This window comes from Pelophylax lessonae (genome assembly GCF_965119305.1).
Source record: "Pelophylax lessonae genome assembly, chromosome: 2".
Lineage (NCBI taxonomy): Eukaryota > Metazoa > Chordata > Amphibia > Anura > Ranidae > Pelophylax > Pelophylax lessonae.
In genome coordinates, this window is record NC_138769.1 from 115,374,282 (window position 1) to 115,399,899 (window position 25,618).

Here is a 25,618-nt window from a genome sequence, read left to right on the forward strand (position 1 = left end):
TGAAAAGATCCCCTTTGCCATACCAAACAGCAATGAATTGAATAAATTAATTGATTAAATTAATTTGCATTGTATGCACTGTATGTTGTTGATGGAGAAGAATATTTACTTATACAAGGGAGCCAAAACTAAGTTTTAAAAAATCTGAGGCCAATGGCTCAATATCCCCACCCTAACAAGCTTTGAATTAGTTGGGGATAGACTACATCTCTAAGGATGTCTCCAGGAAAGTCTGTTGTTTCTGTACCTGGGGAACTCGTCTACAAAATTTCCTCCTTGTCCTGGTACATTTTCACTGCTAATGTATAAAGGTCAAGATGTTAAACTGAGAGCAGCACTCTTTGGAGATATTGTATTATGACCAGAAGTCAACAACTTGTGGCACAACACAAACTACATAATGTACATTCGATGCAGTGCTGTACATTTTCTTTGTATCTGTGTTTCAAATAAAACTGTGTCTTTCACACTGAAGCTGTATGGTTTGACCGAACTGCGGGAGCAGCACAGTATACACGCTTGTTTGAGTGAGTTAGCTGCATTTTATATTGTGTCCTGCATTTTTGGTGCACTTTCTGAAAGCACACCAAAGATGGAGCATGCAGGAGTTTTGGTGCACTTCAGAAAACGCACCAAAGCCGTCAGACAAAATATAACTCTAAGGGAAAGCACAGTTAACCCACTCCAAACACGTGAGTACACTACGCTACTTCCACGGTGTGGTCAAACCGCACCACATCAGTGTTAAAGCAGCCTAAAACAATCTAAAATGGAGCGTGACCTTGGCAGAATGGCCACAGCAAAAGTACAGAGCCAGGATTGCAAGAGAAAAATTCATCAATAGAGTGCCCAAGAGAGCACCCACAAAACATAAAAAATCAGTTTTGTGTGGCATGACCCCTAAGGTAACACCCATATGGCTTTTTTGTTAGGCCAACAGCAAAAAATAATGGGAATATGTTGCTACACTCATTTTATGTATATTGAATAGTCTAATAAACGTTTAAATATTTCTTCACGTTGCACATTTCATCTGGTGATGTTTCTCAGTGCTCATTTTGGTCAAAAGCTTTGTATTTTCTCTTAAAGAAGCCACACTGTAAAGACAAAGAGAATATATAATTATATGACAAAATACTACAAATATACAATGATTAAAGAAATAAAAACTAAATTGTAATTTAAATGTAAATATATCACTAGATACTGTATATTGCTAGTAGGGATGGGCGAACGGTTCAGCCCAAGCATGAGTTTGGGCTGAACATTTGCCTGTTCGACCATTTGCCGAACACCCGGTGTTAGCCGGTTGTTCATCCCGACGAACACTCTGCAATGCACTGAGCGCTGCACAGTGCATTCTGTGCCCTGAATGGGCAAAACTTTGCCCAATCAGGTAAAAGGCAGAAAAATCGGCGCTCAATTGATCCCCAATAAAACTTGATAAGAGAACTCACTTAAAATATACACATCAGTAATAAATAACAAAAATAAATATAAATATGTGACATCAAAATAATAGTGATGTGATAAAGTGCATACGTGCCAAAAGTGCAAAAAAATGCATAAATAAGTGAGAACAGACTCCAACAGATAGCAGCAAAGAGCTATAACCAATAATAGCAAGCAAGTGTTTTGGAGGTGAGCGGCCATTTCACTCACTTAGGATATATGCTCACCATCACCTGATAAGCAGTTTCCCGCACCCTGTGATTGGTCACAGTCTCCCGCACTTTCAGCAATTTTTGCACATCAGCACTTTTTTGGAATTTTCATTTTTTTATGAACTTATTATCATTCATGAACATTTGCTCCTACGTTATCTCTTTTATGTGTTGTTACCTTCACTTTTTTAAGTATTGGGATAATCTAATTGCTCTTTTTGCTAAAATTAATCCATACAGTCACAGTTCATTTATGACACAGTTTATATTGGTTTTCTTTTACTGTGTATTCATCGATTATTTTCACCTCAGATCATATCCTATTGGTGACTTTGATTAGTGTACCATCACTTGGCACCTCTATTTCACTGTCCCTTTTTTTACAGTGACATTTGCTTGCTATTATTGGTTATAGCTCTTTGCTGCTATCTGTTGGAGTCTGTTCTCACTTATTTATGCATTTTTATGCACTTTTGGCACATATGCACTTTATCACATCACTATAATTTTGATGTCACATATTTATATTTATTTTTGTTATTTATTACTGATGTGTATATTTTAAGTGAGTTCTCTTATCAAGTTTTATTGGGGATCAATTGAGCGCCGATTCTTCTGCCTTTTATCTATTTATGTATGTGGTGACACTATACAGAATTGCCTGCTAATTTCTTTTATTCCCTATTTATTACTCTATATCTACCACTCATTTTTATCTATAACATCTGGTATCTGGTCAAGCGCATAGGTTTTTCCAATTTTCACTTTTGCCCAATCAGGGCACATTGTGAGCTGGTTATTATGGAACTGGGCTGGGAAGCCGGCCGCCACGTCCTTGACAACCGATGAGTCATCAGCTGTCAATGGGTTTCCCACTGACAGCTAAATAAAAAAAAAAAAAAGTGCTGTAAAAAAAAAACGGCATGGGGTCTTCCCCAAAATTCATACCGGAACCTTATCCGAGCATTCAGCCTGGTAGGTCAGGAAAAGGGGAGGGCGAGCGAGCGCCCCCCCCCCCCTGAACCATGACCAGGTCACATGTCCTCAACATGGGGAGGTGGGTGCTTTGGGGCAGGGGAGCTCTGCGCCACCCACCCCAAAGCACCTTGTCCCCATGTTGATGGGGACAAGGGCCTCTTCCCGACAACCCTGGGCTGTGGTTGTGGGGTTCTGCGGTTGGGGGGCTTATCGGAATCTGGAAGCCCCTTTTAGAAAGGGGGCCCCCAGATCCCGACCCCCCTATGTGAATTTTGTATTGGGTACAGGAAACAAATCCTTTATTAAAAAAGAAAAAAGTGTCCCTCAATATAAATCCATCATCAATCACAACGCCCACCGGACCCAAAAAATAGAAAAAATAGAAAAGCTTCTGCCTCCTGGGAGGCCTCTCGCCCTCTGCTCTCTCTTTGCTTGACAGCTCTTATATAGGCAAGGGGCGGGGCCACCCGGTTATGTCACTCTGTGGCACCGCCCCCCTCTGACGTCACATGGCATCATGTGACATCAGAATCCTTGCAGTGCTGACTGCACTAAAATTGAAAGCAAGCATACAAATTCCAATTTATTGTGTTAGTTTGTTAAGAGTAACGTACCTTGACAAGGATCACAACAATGACCATTAGGAGCACAATGCCCCCAATCGAACTTCCAATGATTACTGGCAAAATATTCACCACTTTTTCTTTAATAATATTAATCGTCAACTAGAAATATAAGAAGGAGAAAATGCTACTTAATAAAATAAAGGCTGTTATACTTTGCCCTCCTGCCAACATGCAATTGTATTTCCAAATCACTGCTGCCCTTTTCGAGATATCCAGATACGTAGTAAAGCAATCGGTACTAGATTCTAGTAATACATAGAGATAAGTGATGTTTAGTAAGATTTTATAGGCTCAATCCACAAACCTTTCCACAAAGAAGGGTCTTTATTTTCACACATGTGTATATAATAAAGAATGCTGTGCAAAAATATATAGTGAACCTGAAAATATGATCTCAAAGCAATTCATAAATAAATAAAATTCCAATGTACATATTCATAAAAAATAGAAGACTGTAATTTCTGCTAAAAAAGGTACATAAAAAAAAAAAATACAAATATATAATATAATATAAAATATTATAATATAAAGTGCCCAATGTGAAAAAACAAATGTTTAAGCGTAGAGATATCCAATAATGTGAATCTAACCAAGCTAATGCCGGTATGATAGTAACCTCTATAAAGGTGCCAACAGTGCTAAATAAAACTATTAATAAACATGTGCAAATCCAAATTGTGCGAAAATAAAGTCACTAAAAGTAAAATGGGCAAAGTCCATATTGTGCAAATTATTCCTGTTGAACTAGTGCAAAAATGAATGGAAATAACTTCTTCCAAAAAGTGCCACTAGTGCTGGGTAGTGCGGATGATAAAGCCACATAAAGTGACCAGTGCTTCCGAGGTGAAACAGTGACAGAGTATCACAGCAAACTGTGCCCCCCTTGTGAGTGGGCGCTCACCTTATGACATGCGCCTATCCGATAAAGCTATAGTCAGACAGCGCTTAGTGGGATCTGTTTAGTACTCCCAGGTAAGGATCCTTCACATACAGCAGCTCTTTCCATAAGCCATCAGACGTGTATCATATAAAGGAAAGAGACTCAAGATAGTGCTGACATTCTTTTAAAAATAATTTATTAAGGGAATAAAGATATTTAAAAAAAAAAAAAAAAAGATATTCACTCACATTTAAAGATGCTCAAGTGCATCATTTTATAGCAGCTTTGAATAGCCTCCCATCCAGGAATCAATCTTGGTGGTGTGGTGGGAAAATGCCACCCAACTTGCTATGTGGCAGCCGACAGCCTCACTGAAACAACCAGCGTAGCATTCTGTCTGTTCTTGCCCCTCCCCTACGCGTGACAACACAAGGGACCACGTGTCTTCATCAGGGGGATATCACACATGTGACTGGTTTTCAAATTTCATTGGATTAATTGGACTGAAACAAACTGTCACATTTATGAAAATAAAGACCTTATCCTGTTGTTTTAGCTTTGTGAACTAAGCCTTTGTCTCTTCCACACAAGTCATAAAAGTGCACCAATGTACCTGTGGCTGATTTTTTGTTTAAGGATGCCTTGTTCAGAAACAAAGCTCCAAAAGGTTTTCTGTGTGTTGTAAACACAAGCAAGACATTGCTCATTAGAAGCTTATACAGGCGGTCCCCGGGTTACAAACATCCGACTTACAAACGACTCCTACTTACAAACAGAGGGAGACAACAGGAAGTGAGGAGAAATCTAACCTTAGGAATGGAATTTCACTCCTGTAAGAGTTCTCATAGGAAAAAGATGTCTCCACTGAAGCTTTATCACCAATCCTTGTTTCCACAACAACCCAAAATTTTCAAAATACAGTTATCATAGGGACAGAAAGTGAGAGGTACAGACAGCAAAACAAATAGTACAGGGGTATTAACCCTTCCCTATGCTATCCAAAAAAAACTAAAAATTATTCTTTTGGCTGGAGCTAAACTGAAAAAATTTACCTGTTCTGACTTAAAAACAAATTTGACTTAAGAACAAACCTACAGTCCCTATCTTGTTTGTAACCCGGGGACTGCCTGTATCTGCCTGAAAAAAACGGCAACTTACAAAAGCAAAAACAAGTTCACCAGAACCAAAACTGTTTGGCCACAGAATGTCTTCAGCTCCTAAATGGATGCATTTATTGGCAACATTTTTGGAACCCAGTAAGGTATATGTGGACAGTGTCAGTTAGGGGTTATTTTAATGATTAAGGTTAGGGTTGGTGCTAAGAGGACATGGTTTGGCAAGAGCATAAAAGCATTAGAACCTCTGTTAAGTTTACACTGTTGTCATTGTCCCCATTGGGGAGGTTTCTTCTTAGTTCCTGTGCAAATTATAGGGGTTGCTGTAATAGGACCAACATGCACAATCTTCTTCTAACATCTGGGGCCATTTTGTTTCTTCCAGGTTCTTGCAGATGGCCCTATGATGATGTTAATGCAAATTTTAAAACCCCTGCCAGGATTTTTTTTCATCTGCATCACATTGGGGAGATCTTCCTTCACTCCCTGTCCTGTAGACAAAGCAGGAAATGCGAGGAGATTTCTCCAAAATGTCGGAAATGCTCAGCTGTCACTAGAGCAAGGGTCCTCATTGAAAGATTTCCTCACTATTAATTCCTGGTGACAACTCAAAAGTTTGGACTTACTCCAATTTTTAGTCTTGGTAAAAGTGGTTACCAGGACAAACAGAGAAAATTAATCTTCCGACTGCAATCACAGACAGCAATAAAAACCAGGGGCTTAAAACCTTCCCTACTTTGTAAAAACAAAACTCTAAAAACTATAGAAAACACATTTAGGCTTTCGTTACACTCTAATAGATATTTATAAAACAGTGAATCCTTCAGGTGCATGTCTTTTAAATAACAGTGACTAACTCATCCCAAGTGAATGTTAGATAAAAGTTACATTTACTGCTTGCTAAATATGTCCCTAAATGTTGAGAGGTGGATAGGGATCAAGGTTAAATTGTAACTTCACCTTCACTTCGATCCCCTCCTTGTGCCACCATCTTCAAAAATCCAGCATGTGCACAGATCTACCCCAGGTCTCTGCCAGGTATTTCTGGGACCTTGCAGGGACCTGCAGAGCAAGGCTGATTTCTGCTCATGCAGACAAATGCCACTATTTTCTGGTATATGGGCACTGTAGTAACCTGCAGCCTCTGTGCGCAAAAATCCCCATGAGAAAACTAAAGGCAAAACATTTTTGTTAGTGAAGCAGGATTAGAACACCTGTTAGGTCTTTTTGATACCTCTGCCCCTGTTAATGACATCTACCCTCTCTATTTGTCCATTTTACCGTTATCATCAAAAGTGAAAGTAAAAAAAAAAATCCCAAATTTTGAATTGTCGCCAGAGTGTAATAGAGGGGGAGTATTCTAATCGCTAGTTCTAGTGACCTGGAGGGGGCCCCAATAGATTCCTTTAGTTTGCAGGGATTTTCTCTCACCTCATGTTTTGGCTATGGGACAAGAAGTGATGATACTTCTTCTCAATACACAAAAAAAACAAAGTGACAGGGGTTATATCCCTCCCTTACTCAATGCAATATGAAAAAAAAAAAAAGTTTTGCCTATAGTCCTACTTTTAGTTCCCCCTTCACATGGGCAGACCGATCTCATCCGCCTGTCAGTTTTTCAGGAAGACCTGATCGGACCATTGATCATTCCCCATCTGTCTAGTGAATCAGAACGGATGGCAGTCTGATATAAATGGACAGATGATCTGTTTACATACAACCACAAGTAGACGAAAGTGGGCTGTGTCTGTGTCCGATCTGCATAAGTGGAGCAGACATGGACCAGTCATCTGCCTGCTCAGTGGGGATCAGTAGACAGATTCCCTGCTGAGCAAGTGTTAGGAACAGGTTATGTAGTAGGTATAGGATAAGACGGTGCTTTTTCATTGCTATATTTACTTTATTTTTAGCACCGAAAACACCATGTTAAAAACTAACAATGCCTGGTTCCTGATGCAGTTAATGCACAGAATATTAACTTTTTATCATAAAAGATGTTTTGGCTTAAACCTAATTGGAAGGATGGAAGGAACAAGGAAGAACAGACAATTATTAATCTCACCTGTGTACGGAGTTCTGGGTCCTTTATATTTACAAATAAGTGTTTGTCATACAGAAGTTCACCAGTAATGTTTAGTTCCTGTGTGTCTTCTACTAACTAAAAAACAAAAAAAGTTATTATTTGCCACAGTAATATAACTTGCATAGTTTTATAAGAGTATTGACTTTTATTGTTTATAGGGTGTGACAATGCAATTAAAGTCCACATTAGTTGAAAGCAGCTTCCAGAAATGTAGGAAGGGCACTTGTGTTAAAAGAGAAGTTGAAAGTAAAAAGATTGCCACGCTGTGCACTCACAAAAAAAAAAAAAAAAATACATTGAATTTTAAATATGTAAAACGCAAGAATTTAGTTAAAAATGTTTTTTTTTTTAAATTACCACTGTATGCTGCTAAATCAGAATAATTGAATGTCAAATATTATTATTGCAGGTACTTATATAGCATCAGTGGCGTAGCGTGGGGGGTGCAGGGGGGGCCGGCCGCACCGGGCGCAACATCTGGGGGGGGGGGCGCATCCGCAGTGTCACTCTGTCTGACTTGGACATACACAGTTCACATACTGTCTGCGGCTGCCTCCATTTTTAGGCTGGGAGATTTCCAGCGCGGCCGCCCTATGGCTGAAAATGGCGGGGCGGGGGGGGGGGGGCTGGACTGTGCCTCACCTGTCCATTGGTGTAGGTTGGGGTGGCATTGCAAGCCAAGCCCGCCTATGCCGCCTCTCCTCACAGCTCAGTCAGTTTAGCAGCGAGTGAGTCAGGAGCCTGGCGCTGTCACAGAGTCAGCAGCAGTGGCGGCTGGTGCGTTGGGGGCGCAGGGGCGCCGCCCCCCATCCATGCGTCCTGTCCTGTAACGCACATGCGGGGGTCATTCTGCAATGAAAGGGGGCCCGCTGGTCATTCTGCATTGAAAGGGGGCACGCTGGTCATTCTGCATTGAAAGGGGGCACGCTGGTCATTCTGCATTGAAAGAGGACACACTGGTCTCTCTGCATTGAAAGGGGGCACGCTGGTCTCTCTGCATTGAAAGGGGGCACGCTGGTCTCTCTGCAATGAATTGCATCAGTATTTTCATAACAAACAATACATGTGCTTAGGGGGTAAGGTTTTCTATAACTAATCTAGTGGAAGAGACTCGAGTGCTAAAATCCCACGGGTTAGGGGGCGCAAATTACTTGCCTTGCCCCGGGTGCTGACAACCCACGCTACGCCACTGTATAGCGTTGTCAATTTACACAATGCTTTACATATATATTGTACATTCACATCAGTCCTTTCCCTCAAGGAGCTTACAGTCTAAAACCAAGGTCCCTAAATTCCTCCCAATTTAGACAGGAGCCAATTAACCTACCAGCATGTCTTTGGAGTGTTGGAGGAAACTGGCTATGCACAGATCTTTAAAAAAAATGTAGACCCAATTACTAAACTCTCATATAAAATGTATGCTGATGTAGTTTCAATAGTTGTTTTCAATCTTTTAAAATCTGCAGCCTTAACTAAAATAATACTGGATGATGCTGCATTAAAGGTATTTCTTTAGGCACTTCCTGTTATGGGGTGACAGCAGTTAGCACCCTGTCAGATCATGACCCTGACCAAGACAAGCAGCTGTGCTGACACACATTGTGTAGCTATGGTCCACTGCTTTCATTATCAAGAAGCCGGTCCGACTAATTTTAGCCATTTCTATGTAAAATGTGCTTAATGGTATTGAATTTTTATTTAATTGCATTAAATCATTTTTTTTTTTTAAATCTGCCTTGAATTAATCTTTAATGGTCTGATTGCATGGGGAGGAGCAGCAGGATGGCCCTGTACCCAGTGTGAGTTACTTGCATTGTGGCTTCAAAGTTCAGAGTTTAGTGTGGATTATCCTTAAAATTCAAGTGTGTACTTAAAGTTGATATATGGATTTATATTTATTGGGGGGGGGGGCACAGTGCAGCACAATGTTTTAATTTTCTAATTGCATGAATACTTGTAATAGTCAACCAGTTCTTAATATTCTATAAATCTTTTAGCTACCTACTAGGAGTGTCTATATGGCCCCATAAAGACAACAAAATGCACTGCATGTTACTTGATGCACATGTTCACTGGATGAAGAATTAGGCTTGCTGTTCAAATTCTCCCGTTCTGACGCTGGGGCAGGGGGGGGGTTAAGTTTGGTACTTAATGTAAGGATCTAAATAGCTGAGCAACACAGACAGTTTCGCAGACACATAAAAAATGTAACCCAGTAAGATTATAAGGGTTTGCAATTATTATGTAAAATGTATTAAAAAATTACATTTTTGCAGTAGTTGCACAATGTAATCTACATACCAGCTATATATCACACAGAACTTGCAGGTAGTGTGTGAGTCAGCACTCACTGACAGTTATAAAGTGGGCCATAAGGGATCAATAACTGGGGGGGGGGGGGGGGCAGCTCCTCAGCAGGAAATGGCAATTCCCTCAGACTCAAACAAAAACAGCAGAAAGAGGGCGACTGGGTCAATGTGATAATAAAAACATGTAACACTTTATTCAGATACTCTTACATCAAATTATCTTGCAAGCTGCACACAGGATAGATGTGGATCTCCATTTAAAGAGGAAGTAAACCCTCCTCTACAACTTGTACCTATAGGTAAGCCTATATTAAGGCTTACCTATAGGTACTGTAAATATCTCCTAAACATGCACCGTTTAGGAGATATTTACTTGGCATGCAGCCAGTGACATCACTGGCGCATGCGCTCTGAAGGAATGGCCGCTCGTGCCGTTCCTTCAGAGCCCTGTGCCGTTACCGTCGTTTCCCACGCGCATGCGCAGGAGTGACGTCATCGCGGCTCCAGCCAATCAGATGGCCGGATGCCGCAAACCCGGAAGAAGGGCGACAGGACATGTCGCCCATGGATAGGTAAACGGTCGGCACTGCGGGGGCTTCGTTCTTAGGTAAGTATTTCATAATGAGCTAGTATGCGATGCATACTAGCTCATTATGTGTTTTTATTTCAGGTGTTCGTTTAAAAAAAAAAAGAATCGGAGGTTTACAACCTCTTTAAGCAGCCAGGCGTTGGATTGGATGAGAAGACCGCTGTGGGAAAAGCTCAGACCCACCTTATTGATGTGTATAACTGGCTGCGTCTCCAGCTGTCACATCTGCTCTCACAGAGCTAGCAAGAGACTAGTTCAGGACAGGGGGGGGCCTTTGATGTAGTGTATCTAAATAAAGTGTTACTTGTTTTCACTATCACACTGACCCAGGCACCCTCTTTCTGATGTTGTTGTTTTAATCTACATACCAGTAATGTCAAGTAGTTCTGATCTGCCAAAACCCTGTAAATGGTGATCCCAAAATGCACGGACTAAGTAAATGCATGTGCTAAGCTTAGTACACGTGACTTGTTGGGAGGTGTGGCATTGCGGTGACCAAAACATCAAGATCTGACATTTGTCAGATTGTTATACAGCTGCTTACATTTTCACAGACCTTCCTGACTTCCGCGCATTACTTACGAGAGCTCCCATTAAGATAATCCCAATTTGGACACCACTTTGCCACCTGCAAAATGGCTTCTGAAAGGTATAGATGTATTGTATATACTGCACGTTCACTCAGCTGGTTAAATAATAATGCTCCTCTTGAGGCTGGTAGCTAACTCCCCAGCATACTTTCTCATAAGCCTTACATATACATACTCCTATACCTGCCATGTGCCACCTAAAGTGAAAAGAGCATCAGCAGTGGTATGTATCACACCTTGTAAAATAAAATTCCCTAAATGAAAGATCTGACTGGCTGAATGATTGATAAATATTGTTCCTGTATATCGACAAACAAGTTCTGCATACAAAGACTGATTAAATTGTTACCTTCTGCAGGGTCTGTAAGAAAAGCTCGGCTGTAACTGTTATCTCCACGGGCATTGAAGAGATGTTGCATCGGACAGCCAGACATGTTAGAATTTCCTCTTTCTACCCAAAAAAGAGAGAATGGAAATCTTTTTTTACACAATGCCAATGCACACTTCAGAAAGTATAGTAGCATGAAATGTTGCAGTCTTGAAGCCAGTGCATTATCTGTACAGTTCTACACAGTGTCTGGGGAAGGCTGGCTCATAAAAAACATTGAAAAATGTCCCTTAGTCAATATTTTAGTTCCATAATTTCAGTAGAATTTTACAGGAAACCTATATGGAGAAAATGCAGTATGCTCTTCTGTGGGCTTGTTCCAGGTCAGTGACTCAAAAAGTACAGAAGCCAGAGAAAGCCAAGTGATAAGCATTCCCATATGGCCATGTTTGCCTTCAATACAGGTTTCCTTTAAAAACTGTAATTATTTATGAAACACTCACATATTTTCTGGACGCATTTCTACATCTGCATTCCCGGTTTTCGAGGTTACACAGAGTTGAGTTCTATGAAAACAAAATGTATTTATTAAAAAAAGCAAGACATAAATAGAAATCTTATGAAAGATATAGAGATATTTGGTTGATTTTATTTTCATTCTTTGAACGTTAAAAAAATGGTCTTTTATGTTTGTTTTTAATGCTTACATAAAATTTCTATTAAAAAATTCTTATACTGTGTGCATCCATGATACAGTTTTTAGAGTATATGTACAGCCAAAACTATAGATTAGGGAAGTATTACACCTCCTTTCAGTATTTTTTTTTTCTGTGTGCCATTGGGGAAATGTATCTTCACTTCCTGTCCCAAAGCTGCAACAGGAAGTTAGAAAAGATCTCCCAAAGTGAGGGCAATTACACTCTTAGTTGTCCCCATTGGATAATTTCCCTCACCTTTTGTTCTGATGGCAACTCTACAATTTTGAATTTCCCTTTATTTCCTTTCTCAATGTCAATGACCACCAGTACAAATAGAGGGGTGAATCTTCCCCAAGGGGATACAGACAGCAAGAACAACTTGACAGAGGGACCCTTTTCCACTATATCTTAAGATAAAAAAAAATGATCTTGCACAGCGATACAACTTAAATCCTAAATGCAATCAAAATAAAAACACACAAATATCAACACAAGGGGCATAACTGTCAGTCAGTAAGATGTGTCCCTTGTGCTCCTTTTTAAGTGAAGTACTCCTCAATCCAAGCTGGTACTGCACTTTCTATGAATGAAACAGAATCTATAAATGGAGGACAGACAGATAATTGATAGCTCCATCCCCTCAATTTATAAATCATGTTTCATTCATGGAAGCTGTAATATGGTTTCTTTGAATTGTAGAGCTGGGCAGAAAGGGCAGGCATAGTTGGGCACTCTTATGGGATAAGTTCACCTTTCATTGCATGTTACACACATATTTAAGGTGTAACATGTAACACTACTGCAGCTGCCCCTGCATGCCTCCCATCCTGAGTACTGCTGTGGCAGCAGGCTGGTGATCTCTGTGAATGAATGACAGCTACGTCATTCATTCACAGAGTTCTCTGAACGGGAAACTGTTAAGTGCTCTAGGAGCTTATTGAAGCTTCCTGACAGTGTGTAACTGCCTGCCCATACCAGGTACGAGCAGACAGCTTACATGCAGAGTCTGCAAGAGCCCTGCAATGTGCCCGCAATCTGCTGATCGCAGGTGCAATGCTTTACAGGCTCCCAATAAAAAAAAATATATATATATATATATATATATATATATATATATATATATATATACATATATATATATATATATATATATATATATATATATATGTACATATACATGGACATTTTTTACCTTTGAAAAAGATGTGCATTTATTATTATTTTTTTTTGAAAAGGTGAACTTATCCTTTAAAGAGGCCCTGTGACGAGTTAGTTATTTTATCCCCTGCTACACAAGAAGATTACTGCGGTGGGGATGGGGGATGGGGGATGGGGGGGCATGGATAGAGGAAGATTTCACTTAACAGAAGTGGCACCAGCACAAGGGACACATCCTACTGACTGTTAAGTTATGTCCCTTGTGCGTATCTTTGTGTTTCTTATTTTGACTGCACTTAGGCTTTAAAGAGCATGGGCTTACCAATAAGAAGGCCCAGTGGTGGCTGCTCACTTTTTGACTGCAGCTGTCTAACTGAAACTTCATACATTACTGTAGGGGTTAAGAAAAGCCTATTTCCTTATACTCACCTGAGTTTTCTCAGTCAAAGTTATAACAGAAATTTTTTTACTTTTAATGTTAATGGGGATCTGCAGCTCTAAGCTAAGTTCAGCGCCGTACTGATTTTCTCCATTGATCTGTGAAAAAATGATTTGTTACATGTATAAGTAGCATGCCACAGTACACAGTAAATGCCAATAAACAAATCAAACCATTTTCCATTCTAAAGGCCCGTAACACACAGGTAGCGATTGTCGGCCGTAAATATTCGGCCACAGACCGATCGGCCGATTGTCGGCTTGTTAGTATGATGCTTCCGACAACCGACTGCGACTTTTCGGCCGAACAGAATCTGGTGTGCAGGCTTTAAAACCTGCACACCAGAACGGCCGATTGTTCCTCAGTTAGTACAGAATTCGGCCGACAAACAGCAGATGAGCAAGACTGGGCATGCTCAGAGAAGAAAAAACACACGGAAAGTTAACCATCACATGACATCACTTCTGCAGTCGGCTGTTGTTGGCCGACAAAATTTGTGTGCAGTCTTTAGCACTTTTCAACCGACAGGACAGCACCGGACAAAAGACGGCCGATCGTTCGGCCGACATTCGGTACGTGTGTACGGGGCTTAACACACAGTAGATCTGCAGATACTTACATTAAAAGTGTACTCGATTTTCTCAATGTTGTTTGGCTCAGGAGGGATCCTCACATAAAGTGCATTGGGATGCCTGGACCAGAAGTACAAAATATTATGAACAGATACTACAATTTTAGTCTGTTAGCAGTAAAGCAGCATGTTACTTCCTAATTAAAGCCCAACTTCTTATTATGTTTTAATTGGAGCAGGAAAGGTTTATAGACTTTTGCAAGTTGGTTTTGCTGTTTCTGTCCGTTTTGGAGAGATGTCTCCTAACTTCTTGCCAGGACATACCAATGGAAAACAGACAGGAGCAAAATATATTTTTAGTACAGTACGGAGAGAAGACAACTTCTGAAAATGTTTTTTTTTTTCCTCCCATTTGTGCCTTCTTGTCCCAGTTATTCAAAGCTAAAATAGAAACATTTAGGGGAATTAGGCTTTAAAAACTATTCTAAGATTAAATTCCTTCTGAATTTTAGGCTCACATTTTTATCTTTAATTGTATGCATTTCGAAAGCTAAATTAAATACTATACAGATAATATTAGCCTTGCTGCACTGACCTTTACCTATTTCTACATGCATTTGCACTCAGAATTAGAAATATTCCTCAGTAAAACTAGTTCAAGTAATAATAAATACAATATCTAATTTTTTTCACTCCATAGCACTTATTATTCACTGCTCAAAAAATAAAAGGAACACTTTTTAATCAGAGTATAGCATCAAGTCAATAAATCTCCTGGGATATTGATCTGGTCAGTTAAGTAGCAGAGGGGGTTGTTAATCGGTTTTAGCTGCTTTGGTGTTAATGATATTAACAGGTGCACTAGATGGGCAACAAAAAGACAGCTTCCAAAATAGGAATTGTTTTACAGGTGGAGGACATGACATTTTTTCCCTGCTCATCTTTTCTGACTGTTTTTCACTAGTTCTGCATTTGGCTAGGGTCAGTGTCACTACTGATAGCATGAGGCGATACCTGGACCCTATAGAGGTTGCACAGGCAGTCCAACTCTTCCAGAATGGCACATCAATACGTGCCATTGCCAGAAGGTTTGCTGTGTCTCCCAGCACATTCTCAAGAGCATGGAGGAGAACCAGAATCTGCTCCTTTGTGCAAGGAAGAACAGGATGAGCACTGCCAGAGCTCTACAAAATGATCTCCAGCCAGCCACTGGTGTGAATGTCTCTGATCAAACACTCAGAAACAGACTTCATGAGGGTGGCCTTAGGGTCCGACTCCTCTAGTGGGCCCAACACCGTGGAGCTCGATTGGCATTTTCCATTAAACACCAGAATTGGCAGGTCTGCCACTGGTGCCCTGTGCTTTTCACTGATGAGAGCAGGTTCACCCTGAGCACATGTGACAGAGGTGAAAGGGCCTAGAGAAGCCGTGGACAATGTTATTCTGCTTGTAACATTGTTCAGCATGACCGGTTTGGTGGTGGGAGAGTGAAGGTCTGGGGAGGCATATCCATGGAGGAACGCACAGACCTCTACAGGCCAAACAATGGCACCCTGACTGCCATTAGGTATCGTGATGAAATCATTGCACCCATTGTTAGACCCTACCCTGGTGCAGTGGGTCCTGGGTTCCTCCTGTCGCACGACAATGCTCGGCCTCATGTGGCGAGAGTATGCAGCCAGTTCCTGGAAAAGTGAAGGAATTTATACCATTAAATGACCCCCACGCTTGCCTGACCTAAATCCAATAGAATACCACTGGGACATTATGTTTCAGTATATCCGACATGGCCAGGATGCACCTCATTCTGTTTAGGAGTTCAGTGATGTCCTGGTCCAGATCTGAGAGGAATTACCCCAGGACACCATCTGTCGTCTCATTAGGAGCGTTGTCAGACATGCATACAAGCACATGGGGGGCCATACAAACTACTGAGTTCCATTTTGAATTGCTGCAATGAAATTTCAGCAAAATGGACCAGCCTGCTAAGTAATTTTTTCACTTTGATTTTCGGGGTGTTTGAATTTAGCCCTTTGTAGGGTGATCATTTTAATTTCCATCAAACGATGTGGCATCCTTTCCTTCCTAACACATTACCCAGTCCATATCAGTTTAGATATCCAGCATGATATCATTTTTCACCTTTAAGATGTCATGTGTTTTCAGAGTGTTCCTTTAATTTTGTTTTGAACAGTGTATAATGCCCTGCTTCCCACTATGGATGAGTGAATCTGCCTGATCTGTTCACAAACTGTTTTGCAAATCTTGCGTTCGAAGTGTGCGAAAGCAGTGAACCCTAGTAAAGTTTATAGGGAGCAAAACTTGTTATACATTTCTGGCTATTTGCAGGGCTAATAAGTCAGTAATGGAGGCTTCCATACTTTCAGTACAGTCAAGGAGCTTTCCGGTGTTAGAAAGAAGCTTATAAAAAAAATATGTTGCCTCAAATTCTCTGACCTGTAAGCTTTATGTACCCCTTAAAATAAATCTGTCCTTGGAGGAATGCTGATATTGCCACCATGGCTCCCCAGTCACAGACCTTCATCAAGTATGCAAATCAGGAAAATTGCATTTTTGTTAATCAAAGTACTGAAGCATCATGGCAGCCAATCTCCCCCAAAAGGTAAAGCTGATTTGTAAAAGTTAATATCTGCATGGTACTATGTGCAATGCTTTATGTTGCCATTCATTTACAATGGCACCTTAGCATACACTAGCTGCCAACGCCACCTGTGATTGAGCACTCCACAATGTACTTACCGTGTCCTGTGGCCCACTACATTGCAGAAAATGCTTCAAGTGCAGTTTTTGGTGCATTGAGATGTTATACAGTACAGCCCATTGAAAATAATCGTGCTTTCCTAACACAGTGTACCTCAACAAAACAAATTATGTGCATCAAGTTTGAAGGGACCCCAAAAGCTAACTGTACTTTAAGCTAGCTTGGCAGCTTTTAGTTCTACACATGTGTGGACAAATCTCTGTTCTAGCCTATAGAAAGACTGTCCTGCATTGGGATTATGGACTCCCTCTCCATAAGAATAAATAAAGATTCCAGCCCCTAGCCAGCTGCACAGGGAAATCTGACATAAATGAGCATGTAACTTTGTGGTGTTCTGGGGGTAGAATAGGGGCAGTTCAATTAAAATGTACTAAAAAGTTATATCCTTTAAACTCAACTTTTAACACTTAACCTGATCTTAACACTTACAGCAGCTCTTCAGTAATGTTTTCATCTTTCCATCTATTAAATCTTCTGTCCTTGTTTTAACTTTGGATAGTAACATTTTTTTTTCCTGCCAGTAAATACCTTATACAGCCCACTTCCTCTTTCTTGTCTGGTTAAAAGCCTAGGCTAATGACATCATGCGCAGCTCTCTCTCTCTCTCTAAATCTCGTGAGAGTTTGCCAGCAAGGGAGGGAGGGATTAGTCAGAGAAAAGCCAAGGAGAGCTGAAGGTGGCTGGATGAGGGTGGAGATAACAGAAGACTACAGATATCTATGAGTGTTCATTAAGAGAGGCGAGGAGGCAAGCAGTGGTGTGAGTGTGTCTGCCTGTATATATGTGTATGAGTGTGTCTGTGTGTGTATATATATATATATATATAGTATCTCACAAAAGTGAGTACACCCCTCAGATTTTTGTAAATACTTTATTATATCTTTTCATGTGACAACACTGAAGAAATTACACTTTGCTACAATGTAAAGTAGTTAGTGTACAGAGCTTGTATAACAGTGACAATTTGCTGTCCTCTAAAAATAACTAATAAGTTAAAATGTCTAAATTGGGCCCAATTAGCCATTTTTCCTCCCCAGTGTCATGTGACTCATTAGTGTTGCAAGGTCTCAGGTGTGAATGGAGAGCAGGTATGTTCAATTTGATGTTATCGTTCTCACTCTCTCATACTGGTCACTGGAAGTTCAACATTGCACCTTATGGAAAAGAACACTCTAAGGGCCAAAAAAAAGAATTGTTGCTCTACATTAAGATGGCTTAGGCTATAAGAAGATTTCCAAGACCCTAAAACTGAGCTGCAGCATGGTGGACAAGACCATACAGCGGTTTAACAGGACAGGTTCCACTCAGAACAGGCCTCGCCATGGTCGACCAAAGGAGTAGAGTGCACGTGCTCAGTGTCATATCTAGAAGTTGTTTGTGCGAAATAGACCTATAAGTGCTTCCAGCATTGCTGCAGAGGTTGAAGGGGTGGTGGGTCAGCCTGTCAGTGCTCAGACCATACTGCATCAAATTGGTCTGCATGGCTGTTGTCCCAGAAGGAAGCCTCTTCTAAAGACGATGCATAAGAAAGCCCACAAACAGTTTGCAGAAGACAAGCAGACTATGGACATGGATTACAGAAACCAAGTCCTGTGGTCTGATGAGATCAAGATGAACGTATTTGGTTCAGATGGTGTCAAGCGTGTGTGGCGGCAACCAGATGAGAAGTACAAAGACAAGTGTGTCTTGCCTACAGTCAAGCATGTTGGTGAGAGTGTCATGGTCTGGGGCTGCATGAGTGCTGCCGGCACTGGGGAGCTATAGTTTATTGAGGAAACCATGAATGCCAATATGTACTGTAACATACTGAACCAGAGCATGATCCCCTCCCTTCGGAGACTGGGCTGCAGGGCAGTATTCCAACATGACAATGACGCCAAACACACCTCCAAGACGACCACTGCCTTGCTAAAGAAGCTAAGGTCTCCAGACCTAAACCCTATTGAGCATCTGTTGGGTATCCTCAAACAGAAGGTGGAGGAGCGCAAGGTCTCCAACATCTGCCAGCTCCATGATGTCCTCATGGAGGAGTGGAAGAGGACTCCAGTGGCAACCTGTGAAGCTCTGGTGAACTCCATGCCCAAGAGGGTTAAGGCAGTGCGGAAAATAATTGTGGTCAAACAAAATATTGACACTTTGGGCCCAATTTGCACATTTTCAGTTAGGGGTGTACTCACTTTTGTTGCCAGCGGTTTAGACATTAATGGCTGTGTGTTGAGTTATTTTGAGGGGACAGCAGTGTCATTTCTTCAGTGTTGTCACATGAAAAGGTATAATATAATATTTACAAAAATGTGAGAGGGTACTCACTTTTGTGAGATACAGTATATATATATATATATATATATATATATATATATATATGTGTGTGTGTGTGTGTGTGTGTGTGTCTGTGTCTGTGTAAATCCAGGAAGTGAACAGGCAGCAGCTTCAGCTGCCCACAGTTAAAATGACTGCAGCCAGACTCAGTGGAGGGAGATTTCTGCAGCATATTTGGCAAGTACAGAATCACATTATGTGAGAAGACTGCAGTTCCTCTTTAACCTTAATGCTAAGCTATGTTTGCATTTAGAAAAGACAACCATTGTAGTAACTCAAGCTTGTTTTCATTTCTGTAAGCTATGCTGGTAATTCATCAATTCAGAAAGCCATTTGGGACGAAAAGCGGTGACTTACACAGTTAGAACTGAATTTAGGAGGTGTTTCACCAGGAGTGTCCTCTCTTGAATTATTGGTGCAGAGATGCCGTTCATGCTAAAATTCAGAAAATCACACTGCATTAGGAATGTATTCTGACTGTAATTGAATTGTGCAGTTATAAACATTTATTGGACAAAGAAGCTTTATGGGTCACACAGTTACAGTGGATGTTACAGTGTTTGTTACAGCAGAAAGTGATCAATAAACATTTCCTAAACTAAAGAAAAAAAAAACATAATTAACATATATTATTTATGTTACATATAACATGAAAATTCTGTTATTCGATTACTTCACACCCAGTTACCTCCTTTCAGTCAAACGCCCTTTGAAAGCATCTGCAAATCACGCCCGTACTTCTCGGGCATTATTTCACTGGTATTTTCCTCCTGTCTCCCACAGAAAACCCCTGGTACGTGATTATCAACAAAACTGAGAAAGTGTGCTGGGAATGGCATTGGGCTAAGGACTGGCAGGCTTTGACACAGACCATTTCTAAATGCTCCAAAAATATTTTAATCCTAGAAAATGCATACAAAATATTGTCCTGTTGGGTACTATTCTCCAGCCTGCCTAGCACGCATTGTTCCAAATCAACTGCCATTGTGGTTTTGTGGCTTTGCCTAAACCAGAACGATGGGGCATATTTGGTGGTCTTGTCCAAGGGTGAGCAGACTATTGATGAATGGATGGGTGGATGAGTAGTCTATGTTCTACTGCATACATTATTTCACTCTAACCTCAAGAAAACCCATATGAAGCTCTTCACAAACTGACTGACCCCCCCCCCCCCACTTCTGCTTGGATTGTCAACTAGTTTCACACCTTTTTTGGAAGGACATGGAAAGCTCCTACCCTTAGCTTTGATGTAGTAAAAAAATCATATGAATGACATCATAATCAATGAAAAGCTGATAGATATTTTGGCAAATTCCCATGACAAATTTCTCAGAGTCTGGTGTCAATGAATCAACCCTGACCATCTATCCAGATTTGACCATCTTCTTCTAACCATCTAACTTCTTAACCATCAAGACCACACTGGAATAAACACATGAATTTTCATTTTTTCATGATTGGATAATTAAAGTGAATCTTTACACAATATATTTAGTAAAGATTCTCAAATGCTTTAGTAAATTAGCCTCAAAATGTAACTGTCTGTCACAAACAATAATTGTGTTGCCAGTCCTAAATATTGAATTAAAAATAGCCCATCATGTTCTTCTGAGTGTAACTTGTATGGTAAAGATATGGCTGTTACTGCCCTGCTCTGAACAGGAGGGTAGTTTACAAATCTGCATAGAGTTTTCATATTTGACCAACCTGAATGCACAATGCATCTGTGGCAGTGAAGCTGATAGTATTTTGCTTCACAGATAGAAACAGTACATTTCTAGAGCCATTATGCAGATGGCCATTCTTAAACTGGGCCACTTTTGCCAGATGGGCACACCATTGTTTTTGTTACCAAGTCCTGGTGGCAGGAAGGCCTTTTCACCTTTGATCAAGTTCACAGCACTCAAGGCCTCATAACACTATAGGTAGAACATGACAGACATCAGATGATCTGTTTTTGGGGTTCATCTCTTAAAATACAAATTCCCCAAATGATTCAAACCCATTGTATGGTAGCACAGAGAGGTATGTATGTATCGCCAAATATGCTATATTTTGCTCACCTTATTTCCGAAAATGATAGTTTCCTTATTGTCCCTGGCTTCAGTACTTTGGTAGTCACTGACCTTGAAAAAGCATGAATGTTAGAAAGTAATACCTCCTTATCTTCATACTTGTTCCTGGTCAGGGCTCAGAAGGTGCTGAAGCTATTTGATCAAAATGGCAGGGAAAAATAATTTTCAGGAGAAGTCAGTAATGGAGGCTCCATACTACTCAGTAAAGGCAAGGAGCTTTCACGTGCTACAAAGAAGTTTATGAAAAATGTGTTGCCCAACATTCTCTGACCTCTTATCTGTATGTACCGCCTAAAGTACATTTTTTCTTACAGGACCCGCACCACCAGCAGAAGATTAAATGGTTTAAGTCCACTTACTTGCTAACTGTAGAATAAATGATTGCTTCAGCTGCTGAAAACTTTTCTTCACTCAGTTGCCAGATGATGTCAAATGTCTCCTATAAAATATGTGAAAAATTACAAATTGTATTTTAAAGAAGTAATTTAAAGTAAACCTTTATTAGGTTTAATAGAGCAAACTGTGTGACAATATATAGCAACAACACTAAGGTATCTGTTCCTACCTTCAAAGCACTGCTAAGTCCTTAAATCTGCCAGTCCAGGATAGAGCCAGGAAAGCTCCCCTCCCCCATGAGACAATGCCTAGATCTGGCAATCAGTCTGTCAGGCACCAAACACTGCATTGTGGGAAGCTGTGGGATTTGTACCCCATACCAAGAGAAATTATTTTTTGGGGGGTAGTAGAGAGACAGACAGTAGGAGACATCCTGGCACTCTTGCTATACATTGTCAATGTTAGCTTTACTTTTACAAGCTAATGAAGGTTTCCTTTAAAGTACACCTGACAGGAAATATTTATAGAAGCCGAAAATGCTGACTTTGGTATGAAAAAGCTAGTTCCCCGCCTGTGGCTAGTTTTAATACTTATCAGCACACACGTGCTAAAAAATGTCAAACTCATAATAATGATTGGACTAGCCTTAACTTTGACTGATGGATGTTTCCCTCTTTCCCTCATTGCAGAAAAGCAAGTATCATCATTAAGCTGAAAGACACCGTCATGCATACAACTATGTTATATTCTGTGAAGCACTTGTGTATTTATTGTGCATTATACTCCATCTACTCCAAAGTACCAACTTTGAGATCCTAGCTACAATTTTTTGTTAGATTGCTGAAATTTTAACTGGTCATATTTCCATTCTATTTCAATGTCCCAAATGTCAGTTTGATAGTTGGTTTTTGACCTAGTATCTTTATTTTTGGGGTAGCATTTGGGTAAATTGTGGTTGAAGTTGAAGTCCCCATTTTTAGTATGATTGTAGATTTCCTAGAGTAGTCACAATTTTCTTTTTAAGACATTTCCAAATGTAATAACTGGACTTACTTTACCAGGTTTAAACACAGGATGTCGAATAGTGCAGTTCAGTGTGGAGTTATATGAATTAGGAATTTTCTGTTCATAGCATTTAATACTGGGATTGTTAGACTGGAAAAGAAAAAAAAAAAACAATATATGCATGCCATTTTTAGGAATTAAATTTAACATTAAGCATCCTTCAGAAGTAACGTCATTTAGTCCATCAATAATACCTTTATAGTCTTCTTATTACCACTAAAGCTGCAATAATGGTTTCAAACATCAACTGTAAGTGTTTGGGAAAAATGTCTTTATTAAAAAAAAACTGCAGAATTTAAACCTAACAAGAATGAAAGCTTTATCACTCTTCTATCACTTAAAGTGGACCTTGCAACAAAATGCAAGATTTGCTTATACCTTCAGGCCCCTCTTTTAAAAATCACACAACAGTAGTAGTTCCAAAATGTACCTGTGAAGAAAAAAGTTACATGTATAACTTGTCTTCTTCCCCATAGGTGATGGTGATGTTATATACTTCTGGCAAGATCCTGGGGAATACAGAGCAACTAAAAACATATAAGAATACACTCTTGCAATGGACAAGAGAGACTTCTCGCAAGATTTTGTTTACTCTGCATTCCTACTTCTAACATTAAAAGAATTGTAAAGATGGAGGGGACCCAGGTATTTTATGTGGACATTGCAAGGTCTACATATACTGTATAAAGCAACTTGTATTCACCTAATCTTGCCATTCTTGGGTGGTTGATGCAGCAAGCTCATGCATGTGGTGGCAGGCAGTCACCACTGGCTGAAAACTCATGATGAAAACATTTATGAGGCAGATGGTGATACTGACAATCAGGGTTTTCATACTCAGGGACATATTTTTGGTTTACATGCCCCATGCCAAGAGACTTTCAAGTAAAGAGTGTTTTGAAGATATCTGACAATACGCTACTAAATATTTAGCAGCCATCACACATACTAGCTAGCCATTGTCACTGAGGGCAGTATGCTGTTTCTTAGCTTCTAAAAATTGTCATGGCTGTATTTGACATGGAACTATGGCTTTGATTTACTAATTCTTGAATCAGGAAGGCTGGCAACTCGGATGCTCTTAAATAAAAATACTTTATTTGTTACATGTGTACACAGGTACAGGCTATATGCTGACACGTTTCGGCTATGGAGCCTTTATCAAATTTAACTAATACTCTAGAGTGCAAAATCTGTTGGAGCTGTGCATGGTAGCCAATCAGTTTCTAACTTCTGCTTGTTTATTTAACCTTAGACAAAAAAACCTGGAAGCTGATTTTTTGCAGAGCTGCACCAGCTTTTGCACTCTCCAGTTTTAGTAAATCAAACCCCATCTGACTAAACTTTTTGTTACATGAATTTTCAACACTTGACAAGTAAGGAGCTTACTCTTAACCTCAGCCTAACTGCAACCCCTAAGACTGGCTTCACAATGCGTGGTAATATACAAGCACAGTCTTCAATTTCTTTAGTAATTTAACCCCACAAAGTACAAAACAGAAATAATAAAAAAAATTATATAGGCAAATAATAATAAGAAAAAATATGCTTTCATTGTATTTACCGGTTTAATTGTTTTAAATTGCAGATTCTTAGGATATATTAAAGTTACATTTGTCATGTATGAATCATCCCCAGTATTTTCAAGTCCAAGTGTCATTGTTAGATCTTTGGTGTATCCAACAATGAGCTCCTCCCTGTGATGAATACAAAAAAAAAAACACTGAATTTTGGTGATCTATGAATTAACATGAATCTTAGCTCTCTAATGGGTTAATTTACCCAAAACTGAAAGTTCAGTGCTGGATACAGCTTCTTATATTTCTCTGAAAGTAGTGAGGAGACATCTCTTCACCTGAGCTCCCATCTCCACCCACCTGTTGCAGCTATAACAATGGGCTTCCTTAACCATTTTATTTATCTTAGAATATAATTAGGGCACTGAGACTACTGATGTAAAGGATAGGGGTGTATCTATCTGTAAACAATACATTTTTTTAAGTGGACCAACCCTTTAATTTCAGAAATATCTTCTCTTACCTAGACATTGCTGCGGTCAGATGTAAACTTGGAATGCATACTGTCTTGTTATTGCAGTCCTTTTCATATGGTAGCTACACAAGGAAAACAGTTTGTTGTCATGCTAAATATGGAAATCATTACAATGTTGTAGAGGAGTACTTTCATTACTTTTTATTAAGGAGCATTTCACACTTGTGATATCCCACCTGCATCAGGAACACTTCACTGAGCAAAGAAATGCTCACCTGTATCCAGGCCTCACTAATCCACCCAGCGAGGAGTTAACACATAAAGTAGACATACGGAGCATATCAAATTGCTATAACCCGTCCCTGTATTTCAAAAATACATGTCCGACCTAACCTAGGCATGCATATGGGAAGGTGTTCTGTCCAGGGGTCAGAACTCAAGAGCGGTTAAATGGTCAGGACAAATTTAGGGACACAATGTAAAGAGTAAATTAATAGCAATTTATTGTAAAATTCATTATGTGTGTTTTCATAACCGTACAGATATCTAGCATGTGCATATTATACCAGTATAAACGTGGAATAAGACAAACAACATTAAACATAAAACATATAACAGGGTACCAGCCGGTGCAAGGTGTATGTCATCACAGAACTTCTGTGTATCAAAAAGTGAATGTAGGTGGTGTGTACCACTATTTAGTTCTTCCTGTGATGTGTTCCTGCGGATGATCGGGAAGTTGGGAGTGAATTGATCACTGCATATTTTACTGAGCAGTGCAGGTGGGAGTATTCCTTAGTAGGTATGCCGGGACAGCAGGTGAGTATAATCTCTGCACCTTTTAGTAATTCTGTCACCGGTCAGTTGCCAGTGTCAGGATTTCCCAATCGCTTTCTGCGACTCTGGAACTGTGCCCCCCGCCATGCTTCCTGGTCAACACTGTCCCACCTGTGGACCCAGCACCCACATGGTAGGAGCTGCCATGTGGAGGGGATTGCTGTTCTTCAATAGCTGCAAAGAA

General features: G+C 40.1%; 1 protein-coding gene across 4 annotated transcripts in view; it reads right to left on the reverse strand.

Annotated features, from left to right (window-relative positions):
- Positions 1-903: 903 nt before the first annotated feature.
- Positions 904-25,618, reverse strand: part of ITGAE (integrin subunit alpha E) — a 146,889-nt gene continuing 122,174 nt past the window's right edge. For all 4 annotated transcript variants that reach the window (XM_082245840.1, XM_082245838.1, XM_082245839.1 and 1 more), the window contains 12 exons: positions 24,646-24,719; positions 24,170-24,302; positions 22,594-22,695; positions 21,564-21,643; positions 19,487-19,564; positions 14,077-14,149; positions 13,448-13,555; positions 11,666-11,728; positions 11,184-11,285; positions 7,326-7,421; positions 3,257-3,367; positions 904-1,097 (listed from right to left, as the gene is read on the reverse strand). In XM_082245840.1, coding sequence (XP_082101966.1) covers positions 1,047-1,097; positions 3,257-3,367; positions 7,326-7,421; positions 11,184-11,285; positions 11,666-11,728; positions 13,448-13,555; positions 14,077-14,149; positions 19,487-19,564; positions 21,564-21,643; positions 22,594-22,695; positions 24,170-24,302; positions 24,646-24,719 — 1,071 coding nt within the window. In that variant the 3' untranslated portion in view covers positions 904-1,046. The remainder of the gene's footprint in view (positions 1,098-3,256; positions 3,368-7,325; positions 7,422-11,183; positions 11,286-11,665; positions 11,729-13,447; positions 13,556-14,076; positions 14,150-19,486; positions 19,565-21,563; positions 21,644-22,593; positions 22,696-24,169; positions 24,303-24,645; positions 24,720-25,618) is intronic.